A 12,500-nucleotide genomic window follows, 5' to 3' on the forward strand; every position below is an offset into this window, starting at 1 on the left:
TACCAGTCAAAAGTTTGGACACACCTTCTCATTCAGTGGTTTTTCTTTATTTTTTTATTATTTTCTACATTGTAGATTAATATTGAAGACGTCGAAACTATGAAGGAACACATATGGAATTATGTAGTAAACAAAAAAGTGTTAAACAAACCAGAATATGTTTTATATTTTAGATGCTTCAAAGTAGCCACCTTTTGCTTTGATGACAGCTTTGCACACTCTTGGCAAGGTGTGTCCAAACCTTTGACTGGTACTGTATGAATACGCAGCCTATGAATTACAGAATACAGTGAGGAAATATCATGGAAACGAGAGTCAGCATCAGGTCATGGTGGGATTGGGGCTGGATGAGGGACATTCTGAATGGAAAGGCGATGCAGTGCCCAGGCTGCTATTAGCCTTTAAGGAGGTAACAAGGCCAGGAGGACTACGCCAGGAGGACTACGCCAGGAGGACTACGCCAGGAGGCCAGGACTCTCTCAAGTGGGAATAGGTCGATTTAATTTGATTAGGCTACACTTAATTGAATTTCCGATCAGTGTCCGGTGCTGAAATTTCGACATGTAGACCTATGCAACTGCCTAGCGCCTAGGCTATCAGATTAGGGCTTGAATGCTTTCATGGACACATGTTTATGGGTCTTCATTTTCTCAGGTTTAGCCTGAGGTTTGTTTATGTTCCATGTAGCTGATATATGGTGTCACAATGCTCCCATTTAGGCTGTTGTTTTAAGTTAAACTTTAAACAAATTCAAACGTTGAATTTGTAGATTGTAAAATGAGGCTCCCTCCACAGTTTTTCGAAGCAAGATCATAGCCTACTGATCAGCAACCAAAGGCTATTTTTTGGTTGATGGCTGGGTAATTGAAAGAATGTGAAAGAAGGATAGTCAGACGGTAGGATAGCCAGAGACATGAGAGGTTATAGGATAGAATCCTGCGTGTGTGTGTGTGTGTGTGTGTGTGTGTGTGTGTGTGTGTTAGACGTGTGTGTGTGTGTGTGTGTGTGTGTGTGTGTGTGTGTTACCCAAGCTGAAGGAGCAGATGTTGATGCAGCAGCAGGTGATTCCAGTGAGGCAGCGTATGGTGAGGTAGAAGACGGCGTGCGGGAGGACGGCGGGCAGCAGGGCGCTCAGAGCGTGGACACACACACACACCAGCAGCACCACCCTCTTCCCGTACCTGGTTGGAACGAAAGGATACCAGCTCACACTTAGAATGAAGAAACACCACAGATCACCGCAGCAGCTGAGACACAAACACACACGGTTACTCAACGACAAAGCAGATCTGAGCAGATCTGTGGCTAGATTGATAAATAATTAACTGGATATTGCAGTTTCGCTTCCCCGGGCAGCATTCTGTCATGCAGGATCAGCGCATTAGGCTGAAACTGCTCTACATTCTCAATCCCAAACTTCTGCTTTCTTCATAAAACGTAGAACTCTGGATCAGATCTGAGTGCTTATTAAAAGTTGGCCGATTAACATTCTTATCGTGCTCCATGAACTACAGCCCTGGCTCAGACAGGACTAAAGGCTCAGGGGAATGATCACTGACAGACAGTCAGTGCCTGCCTATGACACTCTCTCATGGCCCTGGGTGTGTGTGTGTGTGTGTGTGTGTGTGTGCGTGTGTGTGTGTGTGTGTGTGTGTGTGTGTGTGTGTGTATGCGTGTGTGTGTGTGTGTGTGTGTGTGTGTGTGTGTGTGTGTGTGTGTGTGTGTGTGTGTGTGTGTGTGTGTGTGTGTGTGTGTCTCACCGGTCAGAGAGAGCTCCTCCAAACAGGGAGCCCAGCAGTAGTCCAGTCAAGTACAGGGTCTGACTGTATGACAACACCTCAGCGTCCATACACACTGTGTCCTGTGTCACACACAGACAGAGACAAACACAAAGATAACACATGTGCTTGTCATGGGTTGTTGTCTGCCTCCGCCACAGGTGGGGCTACTATTTCACAATCCACTCAAGCGATAAGTCTCAGACTGAGATCGGCCTGTTGGGAGCCGCCGCCTCCATGCACACACAGCTTGTTGACTTCTGCACACAATTGCTACTGTTCTTTATCTTGGTCTAAAGTCACTTCTCATCTAAAAGGTAATCATTAGTATTAAATCAAATGTAGTTTGTGACTAAAAGTTAAACCGGACAATGATCCGGTGTATGTAAACATGGATCGAGTAATTCAAGGGTTTAAGGCTACTCACATCCTCGCTGCTGGTGTCGTTCCACAACGTAAGATCATTCTGTGTTGGGAATAAGTATGACCCGTTCACCTCAAGCGTCTCTGCAGTGTAGTTGCGCGCCCCCCCTGAGCTTCCCCTGGTCCGGGTCGTGTCACCGGCGGTGCACGAGCCTCTGCTGACTGCGAAAACATCAAGGAAGAATAGGAAAGCCGAGAAGAAGAAGATGACAGAAAGCCGCCAGTACACCGCGCGCTGCAACGGAGCCATGCGCAATTGCCATACGCCCCGACTCCTCTCTCTCTCCATTGCCAAACTTGAGCCTTGAGCTCAGGAAAAGCTCCGGTGAGTTAATACGGTGTTTCCCCAGAGGTAAGTCAGATCCATCAACAACTTATTCGCGGCTCAGGACTGGGCTGTGCGCATGGTTTGATATGTCTGGTCTGGAGAACGAAAAGAAAGTCGCATGGCTTTCGTTGGGAGTCAACGGTTTAGTAAGCCCAACTTGTCCGGGCAGCGCAGAGTTCAGCGTTAACTTCCCAGAGCAAGGTAAATCGGCGTACTACAACTGTACCATCTGTTGCCTTTGGATAATCTCATTCACAGCAGACTGACGCATAATCATTAAAGACTGTGGTTGAGGTCCGGTCAATAACTAACGAACATGTGTGTTTATGTGCTCAGCTCTTCGCCCGAGGGTTGGTTTGAGACACTATCCGGAATCTCCGCTTTGAGGCTCCTCAGGGTTACGTCACTCTCTCTCTCTCTCTCTCTCTCTCTCTCTCACACACACACACACACACACACACACACACACACACACACACACACACACACACACACACACACACACACACACACACACACACACACACACACACACACACACACACACACACACACACACATAATGAATAACTATATAGTAAACGAGATAACCGAGAGTTCCGGTGGATGCGCATCACCTCCTCCTCCTCCTCCTTCATCACCTCCTCCTCCTTCTTCATCACCACCTCCTCCTCCTCCTTCATCACCACCTCCTCCTTCATCACCTCCTCCTCCTCCTCCTTCATCACCACCTCCTCCTTCATCACCTCCTTCTCCTCCTCCTTCATCACCACCTCCTCCTCCTCCTTCATCACCACCTCCTCCTTCATCACCTCCTCCTCCTCCTCCTTCATCACCACCTCCTCCTCCTCCTTCATCACCACCTCCTCCTCCTCCTTCATCACCACCTCCTCCTCTTCCTCCTTCATCACCACCTCCTTCATCACCACCTCCTCCTCCTCCTTCATCACCTCCTTCTCCTCCTCCTCCTTCATCACCTCCTCCTCCTCCTCCTTCATCACCACCTCCTCCTCCTCCTTCATCACCACCTCCTCCTCCTCCTTCATCACCACCTCCTCCTCTTCCTCCTTCATCACCACCTCCTTCATCACCACCTCCTCCTCCTCCTTCATCACCTCCTTCTCCTCCTCCTCCTTCATCACCTCCTTCTCCTCCTCCTCCTTCATCACCACCTCCTCCTCTTCCTCCTTCATCACCACCTCCTCCTCCTTCATCGCCACCTCCTCCTCCTCCTTTATCACCACCTCCTCGTCCTTCATCACCTCCTCCTCCTCCTCCATCACCTCCTCCTCCTCCTTCATCATCACCTCCTCCTCCTCCTCCATCACCTCCTCCTCCTCCTTCATCATCACCTCCTCCTCCTCCTTCATCACCTTCTCCTCCTCCTCCTCCTTCATCACCACCACCTCCTCCTCCTCCTTCATCACCTTCTCCTCCTCCTCCTCCTTCATCACCACCACCTCCTCCTCCTCCTTCATCACCTCCTCCTCCTCCTTCATCACCACCACCTCCTCCTCCTCCTCCATCACCTTCTCCTCCTCCTCCTCCTTCATCACCACCACCTCCTCCTCCTCCTCCATCACCATCACCACCACCACGTTTTACAGATCTATGGTCAGTTTACTTTAGACAAATGTGTAAAAATGTAGCTTCACCTTTCACCTTTCACCCTTCACCTTTCACCTTTCACCCTTCAGCCTTCTCAGCCCCTGAGAAGAGACATGCTCAACCCATCTCTGAGAAACAGACTGGCAAAACACCATCACTCAAAGAAAAAAAGGCCAACAGAACTCTAGAACTGTGTCATATGGATTTTATAAATATTTATTACATATTATACCTTAACAACTTTGATACAGCAAAGTGCACTTGTTCCATCATTTCCCTCCACTCGTACTCAGGACAGACAGATCACTAGCGCCCTCGTGTGGTGGTATAACACACTACAAGTTACCCTGCAATAGTACACAGGACATCTCACTGTAGCGGTCACACACGCCAGCCAGTCGCACGGTCTGAAGAATGTCAACTGAATACAGTCATTTCACCCCATTTAACCCCAATGGGATTAATATCTCAGCTATTCATGCATACACAGAATACAGCGCTATTTGGATTAAAAGCAAAATATAAAATGAAACATTACAATTCAACAAAGATGTTGGCATCATTAAATAGACAAACGTCCAATAATGCATCATCTAAATGTATGTAAACAACTATGTATACATTGGCAGTAAAAAGGTTATTAGTGTTTGGCCATAGAAAGGACAAAATAGTACTTTTTGAATACTTTTTTTTATTTTTTAGAGGTAGACTAGCTTAGGAATGTAAGTATTGTTTAAGTTCTATCAGATAGCATTCCTTACATCATTTCTAGTCCATTTTTCTTTTTTCCCCCTGCCACAACCCTCCCCTAATTGGAGGACATGAAAACAGAATAATCATTATAATTCTACTTACTGGCTTTAACATGTCAACTATACTGACAAGAGTTTCACCTCTTCCTCTCTGCCCCCCTCCCCCTCTATCCCTCTACCTCAACTTACATTTCTCTTACACTCTCTCCCCCTCTTTTTCTCTCTTCCATTCTCTCCCCTTCTCAGTCACTTCTCAGTCTCTCTTTTCCTATCCCTCCCACTCCCTCCATCTTTCTGTGTCTGCCCCTCCTCCACTCTCCTCCATCTCTTTTTCCTCTCTCTCTCTCTCTCTCTCTGCTCTCTGCTCTCTTTGTCCCCTGCTCCTGCAGGTCTCTCTGTCCTCTGGGTGACAGGTGATCTGATGCTCTGTATTCTCACACACTCAGATTGTTACAGCGGCTGAGCTCAGTGTGCGAGGGTAGGGAGAGGGAGAGGGAGAGGGAGAGGGACAGGGACAGGGACAGGGGCAGGGGCAGGGGCAGGGACAGGGGCAGGGAGAGGGACAGGGGCAGGGAGAGGGACAGGGAGAGGGAGAGGGACAGAGAGAGGGACAGGGACAGGGACAGGGACAGGGACAGTGTTCTCATTGGACCAATGGCCAGACACATTTATGTTAATACAAATACAGTCCAGTAAACATAAAAACCCATTCAATATTAAGACTAACAGTACATATGTGTTGCTATGGATGTAAAAAATACATTTTTTCATTACACCTTTCATTACAACATCTCTGCATTCATCCATACGTATTGTTATGTGTCATCTGAATAAAAACTAAAAACAATTCAAGCCTGTCTATGTGAAGATATTGGCAGGCCTAGGCTATACATGTAGCATAAGGGTAATAGGTCAATGAGTATGGTTTAGCTACGGATAATGACATTAACTTTTCTAATTACTGAGCTAACAATATTAGCTCTGTAAAACTAAACAGGATCCATTACATAACGATACAGGCTTATAGCAGCCTTCCGACAGCTAACCACAACCATCAGATCTGGGGTAAAGGTTAAAGAGACTCTGAGCTAAATCAGTGTGCGTGTGTGTGCGTGTGCCTGCGTGTGTGTGTGTGTGTGTGTGCCTGTGTGTGTGTGTGTGTGTGTGTGTGTGTGCGTGTGTAAAGGTATTCTCTCCGCTGGTCCCAGAAGTCCCCGTTCCTCCTCCTCCTTGGTCAGTCCTCCAAAGTCCCATCAGCCCCTGCTGCTGCTGGCTCTGTGGACGTCGGACATCATCGTGGTCGCTGCGGAGAGGGGCGTGGCATAGCTGACCGCAAAGCTCTGTAGCCCGGCGACCAGACATCGCCAGCCGAAGCGCAGGGCTTTACCCACGTTCTGCCAGAAGGGATCAATCACACAGGAGTTAGGATCAGGACCAAATCACCCACAGACACTCGGGTTTAAAGTGTTCAAATCTGTCTGCTGAAAATAATACAAGACAAAAAAGAAAAACCGTTGTTGACCACACACAGCATGGACACGGGCCTCTGTCTTCACGTGAACACAGACAGAAACAGATCGTCAGGGGGAGATAATGATGATGTTGGGCCTATAGGGGATATAACATGGGACTCTTAGCCTTCAAGCTCTAATCTCACTGATAGCGTATACAGGATGTGTCAAGAGTCTGACGTGCACGCACACACGATTGTGTGTGTGTGTGTGTGTGTGTGTGTGTGTGTGTGGATGAAGAGAGAGCTGAGTTAAATCATGTCATATCATACAGTATGTGTGGGCTTAGGGGAGTTCATAAGCTCAGTGAGAGAGAGAAAGAGAGAGGAGGGGGGGGGGGGGTTTAATCAACCCAGTCTAACATACTCACCACAGCACTGAACACACTTAACCCCTTATCATACCCCCACCACAACCCGAACTCAACACTCATTTGGCATCAGTTTCAAATCAATTATGACAAGTATTAGCATTAGATCTACAGATTGTGTGCTGTTTCATTGCTTTGGGAGACCAACTGCACTCAGCAGACCTTTTTTCTGATTCTCATTCTGATTCACATTGCTATTGTCTATACAGTATCAAACTGAATACTACTCTCGTTTAAAGAGAGACACTGAAACTCACCTGAAGTTTACATTGCAGGCATGTTTAGTTAATGGTTAACTCCAGAGACAGAACAGGAACATAAACAAATAAGACACAGTAAGTAGCCTGTAGCACATTCAAACCTCCAACGAGTTTTCGATAAGGTTATCTAATACAGAATACAGTGATTTCTTTCTTTCTTCGTTTTTTAATGAGTGTTCAACTTTTTGGTTCGTTCACCTGATCTCTTACCTGTCTGTACTTCTTGTATTTTAACTTTTTCCTCCTCTCCTTCTCTTCTTTAACCACACTTCCCCAATCCTCCTCCAACTCCTCTATATCCTCTATAAGAGGTTCGTACTTTTCTGGGAGAAAAGCGATGTAAACATCTTTGGAGGTCTTCTGTTTCTGCGGGGTATTGCCAGTCTTACCCACCGGAGGGTCGCTTCTCTCTGGGTGCCCCTTCCCTGTCGTCGCCTCTTTTTGCTTTTCTCTCTGCCTCTCCCCATCCTCTGACTGAATCTCCACACTCTCGATTATTCCCGATTTGTCCTCTAACTTAGATTTATTTTTACTTTTACGTTTCCGTCGTGACATTTTTCCCTCCTGTACGAGTTCCCGTCTGATGATCGCGCAAAGCGGAGTGTTGGAATTAGACCTTTGGAATGGGCGCGCGCTCACCGACGACCGGACACGGCCACGCGCAAACTCAGCTCAGCGTCAAACTGAGAAATCCTACAGGTCAGATGCGGCTTGTAGATCCGTCAAGCTGAAGGCTACATCTACGTCTGTTCTACAGTATTACCCTATTTTACCCTATAACCACTAGGCGGCGCTGAATGCATGTGTAATATACTATCCATGTAGGCTATCGTGTTGAAATGTAAGTTAACCACCACAGAAACACACACAACTGTACTTGGAACACAGCAACAGAACCAGCTTTAATAAATTAGAGACCGAAGAGTCTGCTAAGAGACCCCAACCACCAGCCAACCTTACAACAGTTAATAAACACATTCAATATTTGTCAGACAAAAGATGACTCTTGTGCTTAAACATATAGAAATGAATTACAAAGAAACAAGTGCAACCGTGGCGACCGTGTCAGGTGGGGGTTTGATGGGGGCAGGTGGGGGTCAGTAGGGTGGGGAGGGGGGGGGGTGTCAAAGATAGAGGAAGGCAGGTGGGGGGGTCAGGGGTGTCAGGGTTCAAGGGGGGCAGGTGGGGGTCAGTAGGGTGGGTGGTCAGGGTTCGAGGGGGGCAGGTGGGGGACAGTAGGGTGGGTGGTCAGGGTTCGAGGGGGGCAGGTGGGGGTCAGTAGGGTGGGTGGTCAGGGTTCGAGGGGGGCAGGTGGGGGTCAGTAGGGTGGGTGATCAGGGTTCGAGGGGGGCAGGTGGGGGACAGTAGGGTGGGTGGTCAGGGTTCGAGGGGGGCAGGTGGGGGACAGTAGGGTGGGTGGTCAGGGTTCGAGGGGGGCAGGTGGGGGACAATAGGGTGACTGCAGCTCCTCTAGACGCTCCTCCTGCTGGCGGTGGGTCTTCATGTGAGCATTACGACTCTTCACCTTAGAAAACACTCTTTTGGGGAGAGAGGGAGGGAGGGGAGGGAGGGAGGGGGGGAGGGAGGGGGGGGAGAGAGAGAGACACACACACACACACAGTTCAGACAAGCAGACCAATTCAAAATGTTATCGAGAGGGAAAATAGGAGCTGTTGAATAGAAAGATGGATGGATGGATGGATGGGTGGGTGGGTGGATGGATGGATGGGTGGATGGATGGGTGGGTGGGTGGATGGATGGATGGGTGGATGGCTCTCTTACTTGGTGCACACCCTGCATGGGTAGAGCGTGGTGGTGGTCTGTGTGAGGCAGCTGGGAGTTGTAGCGGGGGGGCTCTTCAGAGAGACAGGCTGGTAATGGAGAGTCCAGGTGGACCTCACATCCTCCCCCAGGGCTGGGCTGCCGGGGCCATCGCCACAACCACAACCAGCCTGGACCAGGGACGGGGGACCAGCCTGGACCAGGGACGGGGGACCAGCCTGGACCAGGGACGGGGGACCAGCCTGGACCAGGGACGGGGGACCACGCTGGACCTGCTGAGGTGGACTACCGCTCTGGGTCAGGGAGGAACCTCTGGGGGCCGTTGTCGCATGGCCGTTCAGCTTCGGCCGAGAGTTCTGTCAGCGGAAGGAAGGAGGTCGAGGTCAAGGTTTCTGAGTGACACAGTGAGCTTGTCTCTGTGAGTGAGAGACTGAGGGTCCACTGAGGACTAATGAGCCGTAATCTCTGAGTCTATGAACGTATATGAGCGATCTACCCTGCCAACCTCCGATGTGTGTGTGCTGCTACAGCCTCAGCAGAGACACTGATAGATAGCAGGGCCTGAAGTACGCACACACACACACACACACACACACACACACACACGCACGCATGCACTCACACGCACACATACACACACACACATGCACTCACACGCACGCACGCAGTCACACACATGCGCACACACGCACACACACACGCACACACACACACGCACACACACACGCACACGCACACACACACACACACACACACAGCCCTGGCGACTCAAACAGGATGTAGGTGAGGTTCTCAGAAGTGTCAAGTCACAGCGTTTTATGTTGAGCGCCAACATGACAGAGCTGACAGGAAGAGGCTTGGTAAACAGGAAGTAGGTTTCAGGGGCACAGATCGTCACGTAGCGTCATGGCCAATCATTCAGAGCCTACTTTGACAGTTACAGTGTCTGTGGCTGTGGAAAGGCTCCCACTCAATGTCTTTGGTAGTTTCAGTATGAATACAACTAGTTTGTGGTTTCGGTGGCTGATTTAGGTCCATCTACTAAACTAGTGGTCTTAAAAAAAATATATGTTTTAGGTTTTTATAAAATATATATATATATATACCTATAATTAGGGGAGGGTTTTCCACCGTAGATTGAAGACCCATACTACTTTCTCTCCTGTTAATAAAAAAATAAAAATAAAATAAATAAAATAAATCCTTCTTCTAGCATTGTGACTGCCTATGGCCCCTGGTCTGAGCGTTGATTACTTTATCTTATGATGACTGATGGATAGATGATTCACTTACTTAAGCAAATGTATTTGTTGTAAGTCGCTTCGGATAAAGGCGTCTGCTAAATGCCATAAATGTCAATATAAATGTCAAAGCTGATTTATTTAAAAAAAAATTAAAAAAAAAAACTGTGTGGTCTATGTTGTTCTACTTGGGTAGTGAGGGAGACCTCACACTCACCGCCCTGCCAATGGACATCCCACTGACACAAGAGACGGGCTCATGATTGGCTGTTGGCTCAGAGAGGCCAGGTGATCTGAGGATTGAGAGCTCCTGATTGGTGGAGCAAGCGCCTGTCTCCTCCAGTCCCGCCTCCACCACGACGCCGCCCTATCAGAGAGAAGACACAGGCTGTGTCCGTCCTCAACGTCTAAAACGACTTCCTTTCCCCCTTTTTAGACATATTATTTTCTTTTACGACCGCGGATGTCAACAACTGGACAAGTGATAGCAGATTTCCCAGAAGGCATCCTGATGGCGCTTTCACCTATCGGCCAGTGGCAGATCAGTGCGGATCAAGGAGAGGAGGCAGGAAGAGCAAGCAGTCAGGGAGGGTCCTTACGTTTCCTTCAGGCAGTGTGGTGGGCAGCCCCACGGGGGTCTTCATATGCAGACGCAGTCTCTTCTTCCAAGTGTAGTAGAACTCAACACACTGAGCCAACGTCTTGGTCTGCACCTACACACACACACACACACACACACACACACACACACACACACACACACACACACACACACACACACACACAACACAGTGTGAGGAACCCAAATGGTACTCTTGAAAAAAAAGAATGATGATCATGACCATGAGTGAGTACCATTTTCTGAACACAAGAGAAGTCCTTCTGGTACAGGAGAAAGGCTTTGTTCACTAGCCTCTTCTCTCCCAGAGTCCACTTATCACAGCCTGGGAGAGGAGAGGAGAGGAGAGGAGAGGAGAGGAGAGGAGAGGAGGGGAGGGGAGAGGAGAGGAGAGGAGAGGAGAGGAGAGGAGAGAGGAGAGGAGAGGAGAGAGAGAGAGAGAGAGAGCAGAGGAGAGAGAGAGAGAGAAAAAAATAGATCCGTATGGAATTATTTATATAAGTGCGTCATGCAAACAAGCACGCGCGCGCGCACACATGCACACGTACACGCACATACACACACACACACCTGTATAGTGGTAGGAGGTCAGACTGGGACTGGGTCTCACGGACAGGAGCAGTCTCTCTAATGTCACCTGAGAGGAGGAAGAGAGATGGGGGTGGGGGGGGGGGAGAAAGGAAAGGAGAGAGGGATTAAGGAGAAGAGGAGGGGAGCAGAGCGTGGGAGGATTGTGTGTTTGAGAAAGTCATTCCAACCGGGTGAACCACATGAGCCCCGGGTATGGAAGTAACGTCACATCCTGAGTGATTAGGCATCATCTTAACAGAGTCACTGGGCTGCTGTTGACCGGTCTCACCAGGAAGTCTCCTCTGCTCTCTGATAGGACGTGCAAGGCGTACTCGGAGCTAACCACGCCTCCTGGCATCACACTGGAGTGTGACATCATCAGCAGAGCATTCACTGGAGCGAAAGAGAGAAGTCGTCATGGATACAATACACATGTACAGTATGTGAGTATACGTGGGAGGTATGAATGTGTGTGCGTGCGTGCGTGCGTGCGTGCGTGTACCTCTCTGTTGGGTGGCGGGAGTCTCTAGTCCGTCCCAGGGCGTCCAGAGCAGCGGTGCATTGTGGGATTCTGAGTGCATATGTCTGGGGTCCTGCAGGGTTGGGATCTCCGCCTGGAAACACGCCCCCACGTTGATCAGCCTGTGAGTATCAAGAAGCTCAGTGACCAATCAGGGCCTAGCTCCCCAAAGGGAGGAGCTGCGGGATTGGCTGGCTACAGGATGAGCTCAGGTGAGGTAGGAGGTGCTTACGGTTTGATCTCAATTGGCTTCTCTCCGGGACCCGGTGTCACCGTGGTAACACTGCCAGCCACATGACCTGCTCGCCAAAAAGGACACACACCGTCTGTCACTTATGCTTTTACAATAAACAATACGTCCTGTTGTCCAGGGAGACCGTAATACTTGTAGTCGAAGTGATTCAGACTCACTGTCTGTGTGCTGTTGCAGTACTCTCCCTGCTCTCTGCTGCCCCCCAGCTGTGAGGGAGCAGTACAGGCCTGTCCCCTCCCTCACTGGACTCAGCATGGGAGGGGCCGTGTACAACGCCTCAGCAGCTCCTCTATGACTCCTAGCGACACGTAACTGGCTCTTGAACAGCACAGTGCCCCTGGTGGCGGGGGGGGCGCAGGGCAGGGGGGGGAGGAGAAGCAGAGAGGACGGCCGATGGCGGTACTGCCTCTTCCCCCTCTTCCACCCGTCATCCCCCTCTCCGCACTTCTCCGGCAGCTGAGGGGGGGAGACAGAGGGTCTGACGG

At 49.5% G+C, this 12,500-nt stretch overlaps 3 protein-coding genes across 3 annotated transcripts in view; all 3 read right to left on the bottom strand.

Annotated features, from left to right (window-relative positions):
• Nucleotides 1-2,839, bottom strand: part of LOC310815063 (solute carrier family 22 member 13) — a 10,530-nt gene extending 7,691 nt beyond the window's left edge. Inside the window, exons 1-3 of the mRNA XM_083684677.1 lie at nt 2,206-2,839; nt 1,761-1,861; nt 1,027-1,181 (exon numbers count right to left, since the gene is read on the bottom strand). Of these exons, the coding sequence (XP_083540803.1) occupies nt 1,027-1,181; nt 1,761-1,861; nt 2,206-2,490 (541 nt within the window). The 5' untranslated portion in view covers nt 2,491-2,839. The remainder of the gene's footprint in view (nt 1-1,026; nt 1,182-1,760; nt 1,862-2,205) is intronic.
• Nucleotides 2,840-6,101: 3,262 nt separating this feature from the next.
• LOC310815068 (required for drug-induced death protein 1) lies at nt 6,102-7,880 on the bottom strand. The gene is made up of 2 exons (XM_083684685.1): nt 7,241-7,880; nt 6,102-6,283 (listed from the first exon to the last, which is right to left on the bottom strand). Exons 1-2 carry the CDS (start codon nt 7,583-7,585, stop codon nt 6,143-6,145), a joined length of 486 nt encoding a protein of 161 aa, XP_083540811.1. The 5' UTR covers nt 7,586-7,880; the 3' UTR covers nt 6,102-6,142.
• A 27-nt stretch (nt 7,881-7,907) lies between these two features.
• LOC310814744 (uncharacterized protein) overlaps nt 7,908-12,500 on the bottom strand; it is a gene marked incomplete at its 5' end in the record, with an annotated part of 7,631 nt that continues 3,038 nt past the window's right edge. Inside the window, 9 exons of the mRNA XM_083684244.1 lie at nt 7,908-8,568; nt 8,813-9,168; nt 10,653-10,766; nt 10,909-10,997; nt 11,243-11,309; nt 11,532-11,635; nt 11,745-11,884; nt 11,995-12,061; nt 12,174-12,500. The exon at nt 12,174-12,500 is cut by the window's right edge and continues 70 nt beyond it. Of these exons, the coding sequence (XP_083540370.1) occupies nt 8,451-8,568; nt 8,813-9,168; nt 10,653-10,766; nt 10,909-10,997; nt 11,243-11,309; nt 11,532-11,635; nt 11,745-11,884; nt 11,995-12,061; nt 12,174-12,500 (1,382 nt within the window). The 3' untranslated portion in view covers nt 7,908-8,450. The remainder of the gene's footprint in view (nt 8,569-8,812; nt 9,169-10,652; nt 10,767-10,908; nt 10,998-11,242; nt 11,310-11,531; nt 11,636-11,744; nt 11,885-11,994; nt 12,062-12,173) is intronic.

This window comes from Argentina silus (assembly GCF_951799395.1).
Source record: "Argentina silus genome assembly, chromosome: 14".
Classification (NCBI taxonomy): Eukaryota; Metazoa; Chordata; class Actinopteri; order Argentiniformes; family Argentinidae; genus Argentina; species Argentina silus.